The sequence below is a fragment of the Ambystoma mexicanum genome, chromosome 1p (assembly GCF_040938575.1).
Source record: "Ambystoma mexicanum isolate Mex_15411 chromosome 1p, UKY_AmexF1_1, whole genome shotgun sequence".
Taxonomy (NCBI): Eukaryota; Metazoa; Chordata; class Amphibia; order Caudata; family Ambystomatidae; genus Ambystoma; species Ambystoma mexicanum.
The window spans coordinates 626699707-626723431 of NC_090921.1; the positions used below are offsets into that span (position 1 = coordinate 626699707).

General features: G+C 51.1%; 1 protein-coding gene across 1 annotated transcript in view; it reads right to left on the bottom strand.

The window, feature by feature from the left end:
* Positions 1 to 232: 232 nt before the first annotated feature.
* LOC138577315 (class II histocompatibility antigen, B-L beta chain-like) overlaps positions 233 to 23725 on the bottom strand; it is a 436072-nt gene continuing 412579 nt past the window's right edge. The window contains exon 6 of the mRNA XM_069649617.1: positions 233 to 1826. Coding sequence (XP_069505718.1) covers positions 1764 to 1826 — 63 coding nt within the window. The 3' untranslated portion in view covers positions 233 to 1763. The remainder of the gene's footprint in view (positions 1827 to 23725) is intronic.

The window sequence follows — 23725 nt, forward strand, 5'->3', positions numbered from 1 at the left end:
GTACCGTTATTAGCTCTGAAGTCCCTTAACGGGTCCCATCCATAACGCCTCGTAAAACCAGGCATTAAGGAAGGGACCCGCTAAGGGACCTCGGAATAGGGTGGTAAGGGATTACCGGCACAGGTGTCCTTACCGGTGCCGGTAATCCCTTACCACCTACCTCGTAATGAGGCCACGTGTTTACAGCAATTCTGCAATATCTCTGGCCTCTGCTGAAAAATTATTCACATGCTTTCGTATTTTATTTATTTATTCAAGCGTTTGGCTTGAAGCAAACCTTTCACAAAAATCCTAGAGAACAGTTTCACAATACACAATTTCATTATGCAAGACATCATATAAAAATACAATGCCAAGCACGATCAAGGATAAATAAGCCAAGAGACAAGAGAAAAAAAGAAAAATGAAATGCATCACAATACCAAAGAGACAATTTAACTTATTTTTACAAAGACAAAGCATCTAAAAATCTAACTGTAGCTAAAACAAGAGCCAGTGTACACGATTGTCCACCAATCCTCTACACTAAGCCATCTGTACTGAGATTGAAATCCACCAAAGTGCAGACTCCTCAGCTCTGCCAGAACAGGACAGTTTATTAACAAGTGTGGTAAGGTTTCTACTTCCGTTGAGACTTTTACAAAATCTACAATGGGCATCATACGTATCAAGTTTAGAGCGAGCACCTACGACCTCCATTGTGGGAGACAAATTAAGACGTACTCTTAAAAATGGTGTCCTATATACTGCATTAGGGAATTTCTTCAAATAATTGGGCAATTCATTCACAAATGTCTCATTTTTTAAATGATAAAATAGCTTGTATGTTTTGCACTCAGATTGCGTGTGTATCCAATCACTCATCCAGAGTTTACATTTGGCGGCCGCTGGCCGATCAATGAACAGATGAATAGTGATATCCAAAGAATGAATAATCTCTAGATATCCAGATTCCCATAAGGAAAGCAATGCATCACTTGTTTATCAAGGCATCCTTAAGAACATGGACTAATGCATTCTTTCCAGTAACCAGACATTTCCCATACAGGGCAATTAATGTTCAATGCACCATATCAACAAGGGGTAAGAAACCCAGCTCTTGATGACTGAGCTGGAGAGGGAACCCTTTAGGTATAAACAGAATTTATTTCCAAATTAAACCCTCTAAAATGTTCCATACTGTGCAAGGGGCATAAAAAAAAGCTTTCAGCACCATAAACTAGTGAGGGGACTACCCTGGTCGTGTAGACCTGCAAAACCGGAAATAAGGATAAGCGATGCACTGGGCAGCCGAAAAAGCTACCTTACGTTTGAGCACATTAACGTAGGGTACACCATTTGCACTTCCACTCGCAGAAAAGCCTAAATAAATGAAAGAGTGAACCCTGGCCAAAGGAACGTTATCCATATGCCAATGGTAAGCAATGTTGTGCTCTTTCTTTACAGACCCCAGCACCATCACATTCGACTTTGCTACATTTATACACAGCTCGTTTTTAGTAGAGTAGCGGGTAACATATGAAGTTGCCGCTGCGGGCCCAATGGCGTACGGTCAAGCACGACCAGATCGTCCACTCATTGGCATGTCCATTTATACGCGGAGGAAATGATCTCTCTTTACATAAAGTCTCACATAAAAAGGTTGAACAGGGCGGGGCAAGGATTCATCCCTGTTTTAACCCTATTGCTTCTAGTAACAGGCAAGCATCATTGCGCCACACAGAAACATAGGAGTCATTGGAGATGAACAGGAAGATGCCCGTCTAGACCGAGGGAGAGGCGGCTTCGGATGCGGCGGCCATTTCAGATATCTCCACCATCAGTCCCTGCAAACACAAGGGATGACAAGTTAGCAGGTATTACAGATCTCTGCTGCAGCCAATTAGAGCATTCAATTTATGGAAATTCTGATGCTATGACTGCACTAAGGCCAATAGGCACGGCCATGCTGGATGGCACCCTCGTGACCCGCCATGCAGGGGGCATCAACCATCCTGCACTAATGACGAATTGAAGCTTTGTAACATGGCCATGTAGCAAAACACATGTTGGCCCTACAGCACAGTCCTAAACACACACAGATTACTTAAAATTACTTAAAAATAATGATAAATATCGTGTGAACAAATCAAGCAGAATTGACATATTCCAAGTTTGGAGCAAGGAAATGAAAGGGTCATTTTGCACTCTCAAGTTCAATTGTTTTAGAGGGTAGTATGGCTTGCCACCGGAATGAAGCTACAGTTCCTTATTTCTGCCCAAAACCAACTAACTTGCAACCTTAGCCTGTTATTAACATAATTAAACTCAGCCAAATGATTGCTACTCTACCGAGTGTTGCTGAGTCTGGCCCTTTCCTCTGACACCTGATTCACCAAAAAATTCTCCTGGGAAATTTGGTTATGTTTTGGAATACGTTAGGCATGTATAACTTATTACCAGGCCTAAAAAAAGTGATTGTTGCAAAGTGTTTGTCAAGAAGGGGCAAGTGGAGGACTATTCAAATAGTGCTGAACACCCAATAATTTAAAATGTAGATGGATCGTCACAAAATGTTCATCTCTGTGATCTTGGTATGCATGGTGACATAGGTGTCAGAAGCAGTACAAGGAGAAAACATTATTCCAAGAGTAAGATCCTCTAAATCCCCACATAATACGAAAGCAATGCACATTTTGCACACATGTAAACCCAAACCCTCCTATGAAATCTGTTTACTTTTTGAATGTAGCTAAATTCAATAATAGTTCTTAAGGGAACATGTTAGGAAGTTGTGTGAGTGTCTGGATAGGGAAGAGGTGCATGCCAACCCAAAATCAAGTTACGCCCAGATCCTCCCCCACTTCTACCTACCGACAACTTGCTGGTTGGCTCTCCATGCACAACCGCTCCCTTTTCAAGTTCCTTTTTTTAGTTTATAAAGCTATCAATAGTCTTGCTCCTCAGTACCTGTCTGATTGTATTTTAGTGTATTCACTATCTTGTTCCCTCCAATACTCCTCTGCACTCAACCCCACTTAACCTCCCTGTGCCCCTCCTGCTTCCGCTCTTTCTCCATACTCACCCCGCTCCACTGGAACCCACTACCCATAACAATCAAAGCCGGCCCAAGAGCGGATCTCTTCAAAGCTCGGCTTAAACATCACTTACTTGCTAAAGAGGGAGCTCCCCCTGCCATCTCTGCCATCCTCCCTATCTGACACCACCAGTCCCTTGAGTGACTCTTAAAAATATAATGTGGCATATTTATGTAGTACTCTTTAGAGTGAAGTGAAGCACTTGCTGCCTTAGGTTAATGTTATCTTTGTAAGTCACCTGTTTTCTTATATATATATTTGTTTCTGTTTGTTTAATTTTATGTCCCACTTCTTTACACCATCATATCCTGGCTCCCCAATTGGTCTCATCTTAGTGCTATTGTACAGGCATACTTCGTGAGAATGCCTTGCCATCTCTAAATGTGTTATTGTAAGTAATTTCTGATCGAAATTGACATCCTTGTTTTTCAAACGTATGATAATACAGATCCACCGGTACATTCCACGTGTTAGTTTTGGATGTGAGATTGTTGTTTTTTTGTTCTCCCCTGTCCCCCTCCTTTGCCTTGTCGCACTCTAAAACACTTGTGTATGAGCACGATATAAATAAAATATCACATATCGTTAAAATATCAGAATGTGAATGAAAGTATATGTAAATGTGTTGAGTGTCTGAAGAATTGATATGTGGGGAAGCATACTTTAAAGTGAGAAAAATGGTTTGCACTTTCTTTTATAATATTTTAGAGTAGGTTACACCTGAGCAAGTTACTCCATGTCAGATGATCAATTATGGGTGTAAGTGGAACTTTTTAGTCAATGTTACGTTGACTAAAACCTGATGTTATGTTGGATTTCTAAATTTTGGCCTAGCTGACAGATATTAGGAGGCCTCCCCAGTTATGGTGACCAGGCGAACTCTGAGAGGTTAGCCAAACCCAATCAAGTTAAGCGTGGAGAGTGGTCAAGGCTTAGTCTCAGGAGTGAGTGAGTGTGGTCAGGGGGCCACAATGAGTCTGCACAGTGAAGCACAACATAATTGTGCTTAGATAGGTAAGTACAAACTACTCTATTTATTATAGGCCCCTAAAAACTAGAAAAATTAAACAAGCGGGTAATATTATCACTTAACACTCAGTTATAAAACATGTATACAGTCACCATAGGTTTGTAGAAAGGCATACAATTTACCTAAACACCTGAAAGGAAGTGTAGAGGAGGTCCCAGACATGGCCTGCACCCCTTCCCCTCATTTCGAGGTATCAGGAGCGTACTCGCCAAGGTACGTGACGTATGAAGAGCAAATGAACCTACAGAGAGCTGCACTGGAACTCTGCCCAGTATACATCAGAAGATCCATACCTGTTGAAGCACCCATAACCAGACAACCCTGGGCAGCACGGTACCCTATCAGACAGCCATACCAGCCGCTGAAACTAAATGAGGAGTACCTACATACGGTCCACGAAGAGACCCCGAAAGCCTTAATGGAAGGCCAGTGGAAATGACACAAGGGCCTGAACAGACTCGTGAATGAACAAAAGCGGTTATCGAAGACAAACACGCCAGTGCAAGTAACTACGAAAATAAATGTAACGGACACAGAGAAGAGAATGTTAAAACGTAAGGAAACGGTGCTGCGAGACAAGATGGAAGCAACCGACCTGTTAAACGTGTGTAAATAGGCTTGAAACGCAAGATGCTAAGAAATCGATACTGCTTGCAATGCTTAGTAGAAGATAGAGCGGCAAGCGCCAACCATATATCTACCTCAATAAGGCACGTTATACAAGTGCAACTCCATTTTGTAAAAGCAGAAATGTACCCAGGCGGCCAGAGGCCTGACAGGCCAAGTTTCGTAACCCAGCCAAAAGCAAGAGAAGGAGCGGAATCGAAACTCAACAAAGAGCGGCTCATGCCTAGGAAATTGAGGTCAACCAGAGAAGGGGAGGAGAGCGTCAGCTCACAAGACTCCAACTTCAGAGCATACCAGCCTGCCCCTTGAAGGTCAAGATAAGGGGGACCCATGCAGGTGGCGAGGCTGAAACAGAATTAAATGCACTAAAAGCTGGAAACTGAAGCAGATTCATGGTGAACTAACACGTGACCAGCCAGGCGCGAAGAAGAACCATCGCCTGATGTCATCCAGGACCCGAGGATGCCATAACCTTTCCCGATAAGAGACTACAGTTTCGAGGCCATCCTTAGCCAACTAATTGACACATCGCCCTAAAGCACTGATTGATGGAAGGGAGGCAGGGTGAAACTTGGGACACCAGGCACAGGGGTGTCCATTCTGCATGCTAGTAATTAAAAGTGGAAATTTATGTCTAGGGGTGTAACCTGCCCAATCACAATGGACTAAGTTATCTCGAGTCCTATAGATACTGTAACCAATAGGACGTCGTAGATGTAGTGACGTCTATCACGCGTGATGTAGAGGGATGGGCGTAGACACCTACCGGATAAGAGTTATCCAAACCACATGCCCTATTATCATATACAGCTATAACACCTATACTTAAGTTACCTTTCCTAACCAATTATATTGCATGATGATTTTTGAAGAATTAGACGTCAGTGATGACGATTTTTGCCTAATTGCTGTTCGACTGAGGTTCGAGGAAGTCGGAACGAGACAGGTGATCACAATGCTGCTGATTTCCATTTGTTTCTCTGTTTGATGTAATTGTCATTAAACGGACTTCCCTTTGCCAACATACTAGGTCCTCATTATTGAGTCGTGTTGGAGTAAGTGAATCCTGCGCCCCCTGTCCTCACATGGTGCAGCTATCTTGTCTTACAAGTTCTGGAGGGTGAGTGCTGACCTATGGGCCGTCAGTGAATTCATCTCCTCCTGAACAGAAGGTAAGTAATTATGCAAAAAGGAAACCCATTGCACAAGTTTAACACCCTACCTTTAAGAGGGCAATCGCTATGTTGAATGGGGTCTTCTGCCCAAAAGTCACAAAGTTCCTTCTAGGAGAGGAGACAGCAATAGGAAAGATTCATGTGATGGTGAAAAATTTTCCAGAAAACTTCACAACGATTTTACAGTTTAAGTAAGATACTTTTTCTATCCCTTAGAACAACTTTTAAAACAAAAGTTTAAAACGTGAAAGAATTGAATAAACACGTTTATTCTAAGGTATATTATAAGGGACACAGAGGTGGCTGTAAATATTGTGATTAATCACCACCTTGACTCCGATTTTCCAAAGCGACTAGGAAGGTTGACTGGGAGTAGCTGAAGGCACGTTTTCCTGCTGTTGAATCCAGTAGAAGACGCCCAGGAGGTGTGGGTGCAAAGAAGATTCCGTTCGGGTCCTGGAGCTAAGTGTAACCCTTCCAATGAAATGCATCAGGCACCAATACAGGCCTTTTAAAGACACTCTACCAGATGAGGGAATGCTGGTTCCAGCGACAGTCGCTGCACACGGGTGACAGCAGGCATCTCTCCAATCACAGTCGAAGAAGCCCTTCCAGGACAGGATCCCTTGATGCTGGGAAGCTGAAACCTGGCAGGAAGGTGACTTGTAGAACGAGCTGGCAACTACCGAAGTTCTAGGTGAAAACATGGAACAGCAACTGTTCTGTTGAGGCAGCCTCATTCAGGGCTGGTCGGTCTACTGGGTGGTCCAGGGATTATTCCAAGGGCTCAAGGCTTTAGGACCACGAGAAGACATTGAGACTTCTTGGTCCCACCAGTCCAAGGGTCAGAGCACAGCAGAGGGCCATCTCTGATCAGGGAGTCCAGCATGGCTTCTCCGAGACAGTTGCAGGAAGGGTTGCCAGGCCTCTTCAGGAGTAACCCACTGGTCTTCAGTCAGCTGTACGGCTACACAGGATACTTGGCTCCAATGCTGATTTGCTGGAATGGCTGCAGGAGTCCTCTTCTTATCCCAAATCCAGTTTCATGGCAAAAAACAGCCCACCAGTTGTAAGGATCTTCACCACTCACTCAGCCAACAGTGGTCCAATTAGGTATCTGTGATAAATCTGATGATGTCATCACTCCTTTCCCCAAGGTAGCTTCTGCCTATGTGGCTAGGGGACAGCAGCAGCTACCTGATCCTGACCATGGGGGCAGCTATATGAGGGAGGACCACCTGGGTAGATGCAACCCTCAGGGGAATGACATGACATCATTGGGGCAAGTCACATACCCCCCCATTCACTTTCACAGATGTTCCCTCCATTCTGCATGCCTTAATGGCATACTGTAACACTCCCTCAACTTCTTGCCAGACCTACTCTTAGTATTCCCTAACCTGACACAAAAGCTAGTACAGCAACTGTTGTGATGAGGAAGAGGCAGTGAGCAGTAATTATTAGTCCCAATAAGAGCTCAGGCCAGCATCCTCAACATCATATAAGGAAAGACATGGTAACCGCTGAGATGAGAAAGAGAGACAGAACAATGAAGATTACTAATCCCACACAGCGGTCTAGTGGTTGGAGATTATGCAATCTTGTCGGAAGTTTAAATGCAGCATAGCTGACAGCAAGTAGAGAGCTGCAGACGGTGGGCTGCATGGCGACCAGCACGCATAGCTACCAGTATGCTGAGGAAATGGACGCCACGGTTAACAGATCCAGACAGCAGAAAAGGAAATCAGAGTGCAGATGGCTCGCCGCTCGAGAGTGCAATTCAATCGGAGCTGAAAGACCAGGCAAAGGCAAACCGGCTAATAGGATGTACGCCTAGTCAGCAACCCAAAGGAACCAAAGCAGAGAAGTGCAAGGGATACTGCGAGCACCCAGAAAGTACAGGGAAGTCGGAAGGGTTACTGGGTTGCCTGAAAGTATACGCCCCTTCATAGAAGCAACACAAGGGCAACATGAGCAAGCTAACATACCTGGAAAGCTATGCCACAAACGGGTAATTGAGCCCATATCCAAAAAGAGACAGAATTGTGCAAGAAAAGCAAATAAATATAAATGAACTGGGAAAAGGGGCAAAAGCCCATTGAAAGTAGGAGAACGCTATTGATGAAATTAACATTGTTGAGCAAGGAACGATACAACAATATTGGATAAATATAATTTCATGGATGAAAGGAAAACTAACCGTGTGAAAGTCTTGGCACCAGGTGAAGAGAAGTGTTTTGTTTAAACGCAATTGTGTGAAAATCCTGGCAGGTAATATACACCAAGTGAAGGTAAGTGTTTTGTCTAACAACTGTTGTATGAAAGTCCTGGCAAGAGAGTACATCAAGTGAATATAAGTGTTCTGTTTAAAAATAGTTGTGTGAAAGTCCTGGCAGGAGAGTTCACCAGATGAAGATAAGTGTTCATAAGTAATTCTGTAAAAGTCCTGGCAGGAGAGTATACCGGGCAATTCAAGTGTGCAAAACAAGTCATAGAAGAAGGAAAATCTGAATGGAGACCCATGCCCTTGAGATTTTGAAATGCTATAAGTGGGAAGAAGAGCCGGGCAGGAGTGTGTACCAGGTGACTTGCGAGTCTGGGATGCGTAGCCAAGTTGAAATATGGTAAAGAATAGAATCCCTAGAATGTTATATGCCCTTAGTATTTTAAACTATTTGAAAGATGAAGAGAAAGCTGCGGAAAGGAGGCATTCCCTGGAACTGTGAAGAGGCTTGATTATTCCTTGCTGGACTTTTTTCTTGTGGTGGAATCTGGGGAAGGGAGCCATTCCTTGGAACTGTGAACATTGTACACTTGGAACCTTTGGGCTGGATTTTCTTTTTTTTTTCTTTTTTTGGGCATATAATAATAATCTTATTGTGAATTAGTCCACAATCTGAACTTTACACAAATATAGACATACAACATTCAATCTACTAAATATATACAATCATTACTACTTCAATTACACACAAATGGTCATACAGAAAATAATATGGTGGTCACAGATGTAATACTCATAATACTAACAATGCTAATAGTGTTAAAATACCAGAAAATAATAACGGTGTTTAAACTTTTTATTTTCAATACATAACATATAGAAGCGGAAAACATCATCAATCATTCAAATTATTACAATATTATTAACCCAGATGTATCAGGTATGTGATCAACAACAAAAATAAAATACCAAACTATAACTAAGTAATGAATTCAAGAAGAAAATAAACAGAATAGAAGGAGGAAAGAGAAAGAAAAAGATAATAGAATAAGGACAGAGAACCATGTAACAAATTAACCAAAAAACATTTCTATCAGTTACCAAGTCATCAAACAACAAGACTGGGATGGTAAATATAGACGAATTAGCAAAAACAATAATCATTTTCAGAGACACTACATCCTAAACAAAAGATATAAATTATCCGTAGACCTCAAGGAAACTTTTCCAAATGTCCCAAAATTTCCCAATGTCTCCTGCATTCTTGTAGATGGTTCTCTCAGAGATTGAAATGGTGAGAAGCTCCTCCACCCATTCATCGATATTGAAAGAGCTGCTTGACTTCCAAGATCTCAATATCATCCTCTTAGTAATCATACTGGCACCGAGCAACCAAGTCATCTGGCCAAAGGTAATGTAATCCATCACATATGTGTCTCCAAGAATTAGTAAGGTGGCTGAGAGGGGGACAGTACAGTTCAAGACTAATCCCAACCTCGCACATACATAGGCCGATTCATGGAATAATTAGCGCGGCGCAAGTGGCCAAAAACGTGCGATTCGCAGTGGAATAGCTAAAATCGCAGTGCAAGTGCGAAAATCGCACGAAAAGCAGCGCACATCGATTCATGGAAGGCCGTGCGCGAGAAAACCATCGGATGTGCGCTAAAAAAGTGCGCGGCGCACGTTGGCGCACAGGCCATCTAACGGCGTGCGCCAGGTCACAGCGAAAATCGCCCAGGCCACAGCGAAAATCGCACATAGCGCGGCGCACACAACAAAAGTAGGCGGAACACGGGGCGTAACACTCGGAATGGGGAAAAACTTGCCAAAATGTGGGCGTCACGGGGGAAGTACAGGGTGCAAGTGCACGGAACGCCCACACGCTCGCCTACAACACGTATTCATGGAATCGAATAGGGCAAAAAAGCGCACGGTCAAACCAGCGCACAAGGACAAACACGACCGCCACAAGAAAGCAGGCGGTAGCGTCTCAGCGCCTGTAATAAATGTGCGCCAAAAGGTGCGCCAACAAATAGCACCCATATACAGCCATGATGAATGTCCTATACTGTGGCCCTCCAGGACAAATGACGTGCAAAGGGGTACCCACAAACACGGACACCCGCTGACTGAAAAATAACTTGTGCGTGTATTCCGGGGTGTGCGGCAACTCTCACTCTCGATTTGGCTGAGTACGTGGATCTCAGGGGTGCGCGGGAAGTCCCACACGCGATTTGGCTGTGTACGTGGATCTCAGGGGTGCGCGGGAAGTTCCACACGCGATTTGGCGGGGTACGTGCGCGGGAATTCACACACGCGACTTGGCTGGGTACGTGGATCTCAGGGGTGCGCGGGAAGTCTCACACGCGATTTGGCAGGGTACGTGGATTTCAGGGGTGCGCGGGAAGTTCCACACGCGATTTGGCCGGGTACGTGCGCGGGAATTCACACACGCGAATTGGCTGGGTACGTGGATTTCAGGGGTGCGCGAGAAGTCTCACACGCGATTTGGCAGGGTACGTGGATTTCAGGGGTGCGCGGGAAGTTCCACACGCGATTTGGCCGGGTACGCGCGCGGGAATTTACACACGCGATTTGGCTGGGTACGTGGATCTGAGGGGTGCGCGGGAAGTCCCACACGCGATTTGGCTGGGTACGTGGATCTCAGGGGTGTGCGGGAAGTCCCACACGCGATTTGGCAGGGTACGTGGATTTCAGGGGTGCGCGGGAAGTTCCACACGCGATTTGGCCGGGTACGTGCGCGGGAATTCACACATGCGACTTGGCTGGGTACGTGGATCTCAGGGGTGCGCGGGAAGTCTCACACGCGATTTGGCAGGGTACGTGGATTTCAGGGGTGCGCGGGAAGTTCCACACGCGATTTGGCCGGGTACGTGCGCGGGAATTCACACACACGATTTGGCTGGGTACGTGGATCACAGGGGTGCGCGGGAAGTCTCACACGCGATTTGGCTGTGAGCTCCCAGGTATTCCCTGTACACCCTCCACGGCCCCTGCCGGCAGCCGACACCACAGGGGACTACCCTGCACACCTGCTCATGTCACCCAGCACCCCCACCCCCCAGCAGTGCAGGGGCAGAACCACCAGGCCCCCACTCATGTCCAACTCATGTCTCCCACAATCCCCCACCCCCCCAGCCACCATGGGCATCCCCCACCAGGCCCCCACTCATGTCTCCCACCACCCCCACCCCCCAGCCACCATGGGCATCCCCCACCAGGCCCCCACTCATGTCTCCCACCACCCCCATCCCCCCAGCAGTGTGGGGCACCCTCCACCAGGCCCCCACCCATGTCTCCCACCACCCCCACCCCCCAGCCACCATGGGCATCCCCCACCAGGCCCCCACTCATGTCTCCCACCACCCCCACCCCCCAGCAGTGCAGGGGCAGCACCACCAGGCCCCCACTCATGTCCAACTCATGTCTCCCACCACCCCCACCCCCCCAGCCACCATGGGCATCCCCCACCAGGCCCCCACTCATGTCTCCCACCACCCCCACCCCCCCAGCCACCATGGGCATCCCCCACCAGGCCCCCACTCATGTCTCCCACCACCCCCACCCCCCCAGCCACCATGGGCATCCCCCACCAGGCCCCCACTCATGTCTCCCACCACCCCCACCCCCCCAGCAGTGTGGGGCACCCTCCACCAGGCCCCCACCCATGTCTCCCACCACCCCCACCCCCCAGCCACCATGGGCATCCCCCACCAGGCCCCCACTCATGTCTCCCTCCACCCCCACCCCCCAGCAGCGTGGGGCACCCTCTACCAGGCCTCCACTCATGTCTCCCATCACCCCCACCCCCCAGCCACCATGGGCATCCCCCACCAGGTCCCCACTCATGTCTCCCACCACCCCCACCCCCCAGCAGTGCAGGGGCAGCACCACCAGGCCCCCACTCATGTCCAACTCATATCTCCCACCACCCCCACCCCCCAGCCACCATGGGCATCCCCCACCAGGCCCCCACTCATGTCTCCCACCACCCCCACCCCCCAGCCACCATGGGCATCCCCCACCAGGCCCCCACTCATGTCCCCCTGCACCCCCACCCCCCAGCATCCAGGGGCACCCTCCACCAGGCCCCCACTCATGGCCCCTATCACCCCCACCCCCCAGCAGTGCAGGGGCAGCCTCCACCAGGCCCCCACCCATGTCTACCACCACCCCCACCCCCCAGTCACCATGGGCATCCCCCACCAGGCCCCCACTCATGTCTCCCACCCACCCCCACCCCCCAGCCACCATGGGCAGCCCCCACCAGGACCCCACTAATGTCTCCCACTACCCCCACCCCCCAGCAGTGCAGGGGCAGCACCACCAGGCCCCCACTGATGTCCAACTCATGTCTCCCACCACCCCCACCCCCCCAGCCACCATGGGCATCCCCACCAGGCCCCCACTCATGTCTTCCACCACCCCACCCCCCCAGCAGTGTGGGGCACCCTCCACCAGACCCCCACTCATGTCCCCCTGCACCCCCACCCCCCAGCAGTGCAGGGGCAGCCTCCACCAGGCCCCCACCCATGTCTACCACCACCCCCACCCCCCAGCCACCATGGGCATCCCCCACCAGGCCCCCACTCATGTCCCCCTGCACCCAGGTCCTCACAATCCCCAATCATGTGCGTTATGGTCAGCCTCCACAGCCAAAAGGCCCTACCAAGTAACCCATTCACCCACATGGAAATGGAAATTACATGTTACACCCCCAATGTTCATAAAGCAAATGAACCCATGTCCGTCACACACAATGGTTGCAATTGAATGGGAAAACACCCAACATGACATGCATGAAACCAATGAGATGATACCACACAGTGAAGTATGAAAACAAAATTGTATTAAAAAAAATTGAATGCAAATGAAATGTAACAAACTACAATGGCAATGAAAAAAAGATAAGCTGCATGTCCGTCCAAAAAAATCAAAACTACAAATCCAAATCCAAAAAAATGTTGTTCAAAGTCACATTAAAAATAAAATCAATCCAAGAGAGAAAAATAAATGCAAAGACCATTGCTCCATGGAGAATAAATTAAAAATAAAAAAATAAAACAATCCAATGAAGAACTATGTACAAAACATCCAAGGGTCCATGAGCACAACTGAACAAAGGAAACCTACAAAAAACCCTAACTAAAATCCAACTATATACAAAAAGTGGAGCAGTGTCCGTCGACTCCAAATCATAAGAAGAAACAAAGGAAACCTAAAACTAAAGAACTATATACAAAGGCGGCGGGCAAGTCCAGTGGCTCACTCCGTGGTGTTCCGGGCCAGGGCATCATCAAACTCCTCGTCTATGTCCCGGAGGCGGTCCAGTTCCATGGCCCCGAGGGTCCGCAGGGACGACGCCATCTGCTCCTCCAACCCCCTGCGGATTGCCTCGAGGCACTTGGCCCGCCTCAGGGCCCTCCGCATGGAGTTCTCCGCCCTGACCATCGTGAGCTGCCCCTCTTCCGCCCGCCGCCGCTCCGCACCTATCTGCTGGCCCAACCGCAGCCACACGGAAGACACTTCCTGTCCTGGGTCCTCCTGCCCTCCGGCCGATGCCTGCCCCTCCGATGTTGATGGCCCCGAGCCATGGTGCCTCCCACGTTGACTCTGCTGCTGCCTCCGACGCAACTGCCTCTGCCAGCACGACGGCATCCAGGCTGATGGAATCCACCGACGCCGTTGTGCACGTGCCCTGCCTGATGATGCCGGCACATCCTCCATCTGCTGGGGTACAGTTGCTGTGGTGTCCACCCCTGCTGGACCTCCGACTCCCGCCTGTGGCAGGGATGGGATCCCCACCGAGCTGGCTTCATTGGTCAGGGCAGGTCCACAGGGTGCCCTGGTGGCATCTGGGCCGGAAGACGGCAAGGAGAACGACCGGCGTATAGCCTCCACAGAGGAGGAGAGGGCCGCCAGATTGGCAGACACATGCAGGAAACCCCCGAACATGGAAGATCCCAATTGGGCCACGTCGGCACGGTGCTCTTCGTGATGATGTGCGTGCTCCTCCCAGGAAGCACGCACGTCATCACGAATTGCACCCGCGCGCATCGCAACCCCAATCAGGACCTTCTCCATACGGACACGGGTCCCCTCGTCCGCAGGTGGAGGGGAGTCAGGTGACATGGACATCCCCTCTACCTGCGGACGGGCCTGGGACGGGGCATCCCTGCTGGTGCATGGTGGTGCACTCACAGGGTCAGGGACAGCGACATGCACAGGCCCCTCCACGGTGACCTGTGCTGCCTCCTGCCCCCGCCCCTGGACTGCACCACTTGCACCAGCAGGGATGCCCCCACCAGGCCCCATGTGTGCCTCAGTGGCAGCCTCCTCCTCCTCTGTGGAAACAACCAACCTGGATGGCTCCACACCGTCTTCCGCCGTAGCAGGCCCCTGTGGGGGCTCACCCACCCCTTCCGCTGCAGTCGTGGGGGCATCCCCGCCGCCTCGCTCCACAGCGCCGTCTCCGCCCTCTTCTTCACTAGCCACTTCGTAGAGGGAGACATAGAACACAAGCATCAGGGTACTGTTCAATGGTCCCCTAGACAGGAAGCAATAGCAGATGAGTACCACTGTCAAAGTACACTTCCATCATGTCCCTCCACAACACATGGGTCAGTCCAGGCAAAACACACACAGTAACAGGCATGGTGCATGCCATGGACCTTTCCATTCATGTCCAATGGACTCTTGAAACATACAATGATATGGAACTCACATGCATCATGGGTCATGCCTATCACATGCACACACTTCACCTCAGTCACATCCATCTGGCCTCATACACCCCAAACACAGCGGATACAAGGGTAACTAGGCTGCATCAGTGAATCTGTGCATTGTCACACACATGTGTCATGCATCCATGGCATTCACAAGTCACAGACACGCAGGTCAGGCACACAGACATGGCTACCATATATGTACCCGGCATCAGCACACATCCCTCACCCCCACCCATGTCCAGGAACAGAGACTGCCATGCTCTCATGTGTACAATCTGCATAGGGCTCCCCATGTCGCATTTAAACACATGCAACAACCATGTGGTTCACACATCACTGTTCGCACATGCATTACCATGATGTCCCTGCACACATACATGCATACATGGCCTATGTCACACATACAGGCAAGTATCAGACAACCAGCACACCGCAACATGCCCTGTCTCACACAGCAATGCTTGGACATTTACCGCTCAACTCCAGACGGGTCTCCCTCTCAAGGATCTGGGCGTGGAGCGCTGGGCGTACACATTCCAGGACCCTCATCTGGATGGAACTCATGCGGCCCCGGCCCCCCTCCACGAGGCGCCGGGCCTTCACGAGGGTCCTGGAGCTTAATTCCTCCCAGCGCTTCTTGATCTTCTGGACGTCGCGGGTTGCCACCCCCTCCGCGTTGATGGCAACCACACAGCCGGCCCAGATCCTCTCCCGTCCTTCCTTGCTGGCGCGGGACGATCCAAAGAGGGCATCATACTGCCCCAGGACATGCTTCACCAGGACACCAACTTCGGTGGCAGTGAAGCTGGTGCCCCTCTGCCCCTCTGGCCTGGGGTTGCCACTGGTGCCAGATGTGGAAGTGCCTGACATGGCAACCCCAGAGGCAGGAGTGGGTGGGCAACTGGGTCCTGGGGCTGGGCTGGGGAGCGATGTAATCCCAGTCGGGAGTCTTCTGTTCCAGCAGGGGTGGACACAGCAACTGGACCCCTGCAGATGGCTGATGTGCAGGCACCAAATAGCAGGGCACGGTGGCAGCAGGCAGGCAGGCAGACAGGCAGGCAGGCAGCAGCAGCAGGTGGCACGTGGGAGGCTGCTCGGGGCACTGGGGGGCAGTAATTTGGCCTTCTGGGCAGGAGAGTGGTCTTCCGTGTGTTTTCACGTGGCCAGCTTGATACGGAGTGATTTGGCACGTGAAAATCCTGCACATCAGCGTGAAATTCGAGGAAAGGCCCTTAGCGCGTAAGCGCGTCAGCACGCATACGCGATTCTATTGGACCAAAGGGCCTCAGCGCGTAAGCGCGTCTGTGACGTGACCCGCACGGGTGTTTCCCTCATAGCACGTGATGACGGAGCACACGTGGAAAGACTGCACGTCAGAGTGTCAGCGCGTGTAATTGGACAAAAGTGCGCGTACACGCGATTGGCCTATGTACGTGTATTTCAGGGGTGCGCGGGCACTTACACACGCGAGTACATCAGCGCACGTGTATACCGGGGTGCGCGGGAATTTCCACACGCCATTGGCCTGGGTACTGGATTTCAGGGGTGCGCGGGAAGTTTCACACGTGAGTACATCAGCGCACATGTATACCGGGGTGTGCAGGAATTTCCACACGCTATTGGCCTGGGTACTGGATTTCAGGGGTGCGCGTGAAGTTTCACACGCTATTGGCCTGGGTACTGGATTTCAGGGGTGCGCGAGAATTTCCACACGCTATTGACCTGGGTACCGGATTTCAGGGGTGCGCGGGAAGTTTCACACGCTCGCCTACAACACGCGCAAAGAAACACGTACGCCAGTAGGAAGCAGGCATACGTCGACCCGCGACGCATAAATTTGCGTGCAAATAAAATTACAAGCTCAGACGCCAGGATGAATATACCGTTCCTAGCAGCAGTGGCCGTGGGCTACCAAAGGAGGAGGAGGAGGATAGTCAGGGCCAGAATATTCACACCCAGAACCAGCCTTTTCGGGATGCCTGATGACCAGGTGTATGGGAGGTACAGGTTTCCACCACACATAATACTGGACCTGGTGAGTGAGTGGGAGGATGACCTCACATCACCCACCCTGTGCTCCCAAGCACTCAGCCCCCTGGAGAAGGTCCTCAATGTACTGCACTTCTTAGCCACTGGATCATTTCAGCGGACAAGTGCCATAGTGGGTGGGGTGTCACAGGCCACGCAGTCACGCTGCCTACACCAGGTCTTGAACATCATCACTGCACGCACATCAGTCCGCAGGCACATATACCTGCCCAGAACACCTGCAGAAAGGCATGCTGCTGCCCTGGATTTTTACGGTGTGGCACGATTCCCCAAAGTGCTAGGTGCCATCGACTGCACCCATGTGGCTCTACGTACCCCCAGGGCATCTGAGCACATCTATAGGAACCGCAAGCACTGGCGTTCCATCAACGTGCAGGTAGTATGTAATGCCAAGGGAATCATCACCTCAGTATATGCCAACTATCTTGGGTCCACCCACGACAGCTTCATTTACCGAATGTCCACCCTAAACCGGGACCTAGAAGCTGGGCGGCATGGCGATACATGGCTGCTTGGTGAGTATGAATGCCACTGCACATGCATGCATGTCAGATACTGAGCAAGGTCACAACCCCACCAATGATACCAATCACCACCAACACAGGGGACAGTGCCTACCCTCTCAGCCCCCACATGATGACGCCAATTCGGAACCCCACCACGCCACCCGAGGTAAGATATAACACAGCCCACATTGCAACCCGGGGCATAGTGGAGCGCACATTCGGAGTGCTTAAGTCACGCTTTCGCTCCCTTGACCGTTCTGGCGGGCAGTTGTTATACGCTCCCCCAGTAGTGTGCAGGATCATAGTGGCAGCATGTGTCCTGCACAACGTTGCAACACGCCGGGGCCTGGCCGTGGATATGGTGGTGGCCCCACATCCCCAACCACATGCACGGCCGCTGCGCATGGGAGGGGAAAGGGTACGGGGGGAGGCAGCCCGTACACAGCTAGTGGATAATTACTTCACATAGAAATCACACCCCTGTGGAGTGCACACTGCCCTGGCACATACCATCTGACAATCAATGATGACTCAACCTGACACTGATCCTGAATGTCTGGAGAATCAACCGTCCAAACCATATCAGCCTGAGATTGTTCACCTGGAAGTGTTACAATGTGTGCATCCCTACCTACACAGACACCACCAATGCAGTTTCGTGAAAAAACACATTCATGCAGCTAAAATGAATACCCACTTGCAAAATGCAACATGAGGACAGTGCCAGGTCACCCAACCCATCCCCAGCACCGCCACACGACACACCGTGCCATGTCATGCTATGTGCAGGTAAACAAAGTAATCCCCACAACATGACACAAGTGTCACAATGTACAGTGTCCCTAATTGAAACTCGTGACACCTGAAATGCTCACAGTAATGCAGGACCAACAACACACTTGAGCAGGTATTTAGCAATAACACTTATCAGCCACTGACCCTCTAAACTACCATTAACATGACATTACGAATGTAAGGAATTAGTAGTCTCACCACCTCGAAATGCCTGCACTCCCACCACTTCCAACTGTACAGTGTTGCCGCCATGTAGAGTTGTAGGTGCACTGCTGCCCAGCCACAATGCAGCGTATGCCCACAGGAGCCACAGAAGGCAACACATTGTCCCAAAAAATAAAAATTTAAAGAATAAAAAAAAAAATAATTAAAATAAAAATAAAAAATAGCCATTAATGGGCCCGGGGGGGTTGGGGAGGCCACCCAGGAGGTCCGAGGACAGGGTGCACACCAAAACCCACCTGTGTGGGTCTTGCGAAAAAAAAAAACACCTCCATGGGCTCATGGCCCACACGGCTACCCTATTGTGGGAGTATCACTGCTGTCGCTATTATCACCCTGTGCAGCTGCATCCGGAGGTGGTTGCACTATGGGAGGCAGCCCACGCAAGGCCCTAGTCTGTTCCTCCATGGCTGCAAGCATGCGGGTGTGGTAGGTCTCGTTCTGGAGGATGAGTGTGCGGAGGTCCCCATGCAACAACTCACGGGATGCCCGGACCTCCGCCCTAGTTGCCTGCATCTCAGCTGAGAGCGTACGGGTGAGACGCTCCAGCTGCTGTTCTGTCCTTCGGTTTGTTGAAGCCTTAAGCTCAACAAGAGTCGTCCTGAGGTGAAGGAGCTCCAGCCTCAGGGCTTCCCTGTGGCCCTGGGACTCTATGGAGATGGCTTCCTGCAGAGTCGCCAGTGCCGCCCGCCTGTCCCTGTTGGACGCCAACATGTCCTCCCTGTGTGACTGGCAGATGGAGTCGGTTGCCTGCTGTAGTCGCTCCATCAGCCTTTCGGGGGGGACAATGGAAGTGGCCACCCTATCCATGGCCTGAGCCATCATCTCTGATGATGATGCCTGTTGGGTTGCCATACCGTAAATGGATTGCTCCCATGCGGTATTGCCAGGTGGCGTACGGCCACCACGTCGGCGGGCACCACACTTGTCTGGGGCAAGGCGAACTGCGCCTTGCTGTGCCGGCACTGCCTGAGGCTGCAGGACTGCATTCCCCCTCTGATCTGCTGGCCCAGGAACAGGATCAGATGTCGCGGAGTGTGACCCTGCATCCATAACCACCAAAGGCGTAGCTGCCAACACTGACATCCCCATTGAGCGTTCTGACCCTGGTGCAGGTGGGCGGGACAGAACAGAATCCCTCCCAGGAACACTCACCTGCGACGTAACGTAGGTGTCATCATCCGAATCAACACCTGAGTACAGCTCGGGGGAGGTGCAGCCAGAGACACCTCTTGAGAGCACGACCTGCAGCACTTGTGGGTTCTCACCCACCACCACACCACGTCCCTCACTGGTGGTCGGTCGGCCCTCGGACCCCTCCTGGGTCTACACCATCTCCACAACCCCAGCAGTATCAGGTGCGTCTTCCCCTGCAAAGACATAAAAGCAAACAAATGGAAACAGGCATTAGCACCATGGCACACAATGAGGGCTGAGAAGCAACAGAACCAGTACTTGATTGACACATGTCCCACATGACTAAAACCCTCCCATGCATGCACCCTCACTGCGTATGAAGGGCAGGCAAATGGCACACACTGATGACACCAAGATGGAAGATGAACACATTTTCTGCATGCTGTCTGGCAGTGGCATCACACATTGGCCTGTGATTGCCAGGTGAAATACACATGCCATCACACAGATGGCATGTACCATTGCTATTGAGTGAAGATGGAGAGGAGGGCAGCACTTATTCATTCAGTCTAGTTCCCGCATGTAATAGCTTTTCTAATTCAAACAGGTCTGATTTTTCACCTGGAGCTGCCAGTCCAAAATGGTCCGATTGCACAGGGATATGTGTGAACAAATGATATCCAGGTAACAAAGTCACTCCACTTTACCATAGCCATGTCAGACATGTGACTACAGGACTGAGAAATGCCTAGTAAAAGTGGTGGAATGCAAACAATCTGCCTGAATGAACAGAGAAAAATAAGCAACAATGTTGTGGCAAGGTGACACTTCAAGGGCAACTGGCGTGCTGTTGGGCTAGATGTCTACTGTTGGCAGAAGGGATACTGCTATGGCCAAATGCTGCTGCGCAGAATGTATTGCATGAAGCACATGGGTGACCCAAACGACTCAGGCGCACACACCCTCACCTGGCACACAAACAGAAGCCCTCACACACACACCATGCACATGGATGACACACACATGCATGTGCACTCACCGGACAATGCCTCATAATCAGGCAGATCTCCCACGCCTTGGATCTGTTCCTCCGTGACGTAGGTCCCAGCGACTGACTCATGTGGAGGGAGTTCCATGTCTTCTACTGGAGACCCACCTCCAGTCACTAGAGTTGCGGCATGACTTGAGGCCAGCTTATTCTTTGCCCTGCGCTTTAGGTCATTCCAGCGCTTATAGCAATCATTGGCTGTGCGCCTCACGATTCCAAGGGCACTTAAGATGTCCGCAACGGTCTGCCAGTGTGCCTGGCGTTGTGCAGGTGTGGTCTTGGATCCTGCAACAATGGCCATCTTGTTATCATGTGCGGACACATACTCGACAAGTGCATTCAGTTCGGCATCTGTGAAGCTGGGCTTCCTCGATGGGCCGGACTGTGTAGCCGTGTCTGGGGCATCAGCCTGTGCCGGACGAGCACTCTTCCTCTTCCGCTTGGAAGGTGGTGGTGATCCTGAGTGTCCTGCGCCACTCTGGACACTAGGGGCAGGAGCCCTGGTGGACTCTGTATCAGGAGTGTGGGATTGCACACTCAGCATGGGAGTTGGTGCAGGCATTGGCTCAAGTGTAATGGTGTCAGGGGGAATGTCAGCAGGATGGACTAGGACCGACACTGTCCTGGCTGGGTGTGTGAGAGCTGGGGTGGATGGAGCCGCAGCTGCCCCTGCAGCCTCTCCACCCTGCCTACTTGGGGCAGCAGATGACCTTGCTGCCCCTGATCCACGTGGCCTGATGACATCAACGTGCACCAGCGCACGTGTCATAGGCCTGCTGACCTGGAAGTCAACCATGGAGTCAGCCAGGTCTGGTGCCACAATGGGCTGGTCCAACAAGGGCTGAGCATGGATGGTGTCAGCCACATCAGCCTCAACCAGGGGAGGGGGGGGATTATGGGTGCCCTTGACTGGTCCTCCACACATGGGGGGACAGGGTCACCCTGCAAGTAATGACCACGTCCCCTACCGGATCCACCACGGCCACCACTTGTGGCTCGTCCACCTTTGCCACCCTTACGGAATCCTCGCCTCCCAACCATGGCACTGATGTTAATGTGCGTATGGGAGTGGCTGTAAACGATTGTCCTGGGCAATTGGGGGTCAAAGGGGTTGGGTACCAGATGGTAATTGTACCCTAGTGCTCTAGCAAGGCTGAATGTGAACCCTGGGGAAAGATGACGGGTCACGCAACGAACAGGAAGCCCAAAAAAGGGAGATGACGTGCACGCAACCCCTCCTAGACCACGTGTGCGGAAAAAAAAACCTGCACTACGCTGTGGCACCCAGTAACACAAGAATGAACGTATGCGTGTCACACGCAGACTAGAATGACCTCTGAAGGGGTAGGCTACACACGGGGCAAGCACAGATGTTAGATACGTGCGTGACTCACCGTCTGCCAGGAAAAAGAGCGTGAAAAAGAAGCGCGTTTGGTTGGCAACACCCCCGCCAAAAGAAGATTTGTATGCTGTCTGAGGAGACAGGACAACAGTAGAAGGGAACACTGTTTGACGGAACAGGCCCAGGAAAACCAGAAAAAGAGAAAAAAGAGAAAAAGCTGTCCGAGGTAACAGGGAGTACGAACTTGAAACGCCGTGAAGTAAATCGCGTGTGAAACGACAAGAAGTACAGAATTCACCCACTTGCTCTCCACGAAAAGCACGTACAAGGAAATGGTGTTCTACACGTACCTTTTATGCAGGCCCACACGTCCAGCGTCACTTCCGCGTGTACGCGCTAGGGCCATTTCCACCAATTACAGCTTTGTCACTTCCGCGTGTACCCGCTGTATCCACCAATTACACGCTTTGTCACTTCCGCGGGTACGCGCTGTTTCCACCAATTACACGCTTTGTCACTTCCGCGGGTACGCGCTGTTTCCACCAATTACACGCTTTGTCACTTCCGCGTGTACGTGCTTTTTCCACCATTTACACGTTTTGTCAATTCTGCATGTACGCGCTATTTCCACCAATTACACGCTTTGACACTGGGACATGTCTTTCAATTTTTTTAACACGCAACATTTCAAACGTGTGCCATATTCAACGTGCACGTGACTTCATAGACCCGCATACGCTGGTGGCCTTTGGGCCAATGAATGTACAGACGTGTGCTGACGCGCTTACGAGCTAAGGGCCTTTCCTCGAATTACACGCAGACGTGCAGGATTTTCACATGCAAAATCACTCCGTATCAAGCTGGCCACGCGTTCACACACGGAAGACCACGCTCCTGCCCAGAAGGCCGAATTACTGCCCCCCAGACCCCTGAGCACGCTCCCATCTGCTGCTGCCTGACTGCCTGCTGCCCACGTGCCCTGCCATTTGCTGCCTGCACATCAGCCATGGGTGCTGTTGCTGTGACCACCCCTGCTGGAACCGAAGACTCCCGACTGCTTTTCCATCGCCCCACAGCCCAGCCCCAGGACCCAGTTGCCCACCCACTCCTGCCTCTGGGGTTGCCATGTCGGGCACTGCAACATCTGGCACCAGTGGCAACCCCCGGCAAAGGAGGCAGAGGGGCACCAGCTTCACTGCCACCAAAGTTGGTGTCCTGGTGGAGCATGTCCTGGGGCAGTATGAAGCCCTCTTCGGAAGGTTGCACGCCGACAAGGAAGGACAGACTCGGATCTGGATGGACATCGTGACTGCCATCAACGCGGAGGAGGTGGCAGTCCGCGACTACGAACGTGTCAGGAAGCGTTGGGAGGACTTCAGGTCCAGGACCCTCAACAAGGCCCGGCACCTCCTGAGGGCAGCGGATGCTAAGGGCCGCCGGGGCCACTTGTCGGAAGATCAGATGAGGGTCCTGGAACGCATATCCCCAGCGCTCCACGTCCAGGTCCTTGAGAGGCAGACCCGTCTGGAGTCGAGCGGTAAGTGTACATGCATACTGATTGTAAGCTGTACGTGTGGTGTGCCAGGAGTGTGCAGGTTGAACATGTATTTTTATGTCGGCAAGTAGGGGGGGTGTACAGGGTCGTGAGGGTGACACATGCGAGGGGTCTCATGTGTGACACATGGATGGTGCTTGTGTGTGTGGGCTTGCATGGCACAGGATGTGGAGGAATGATTGT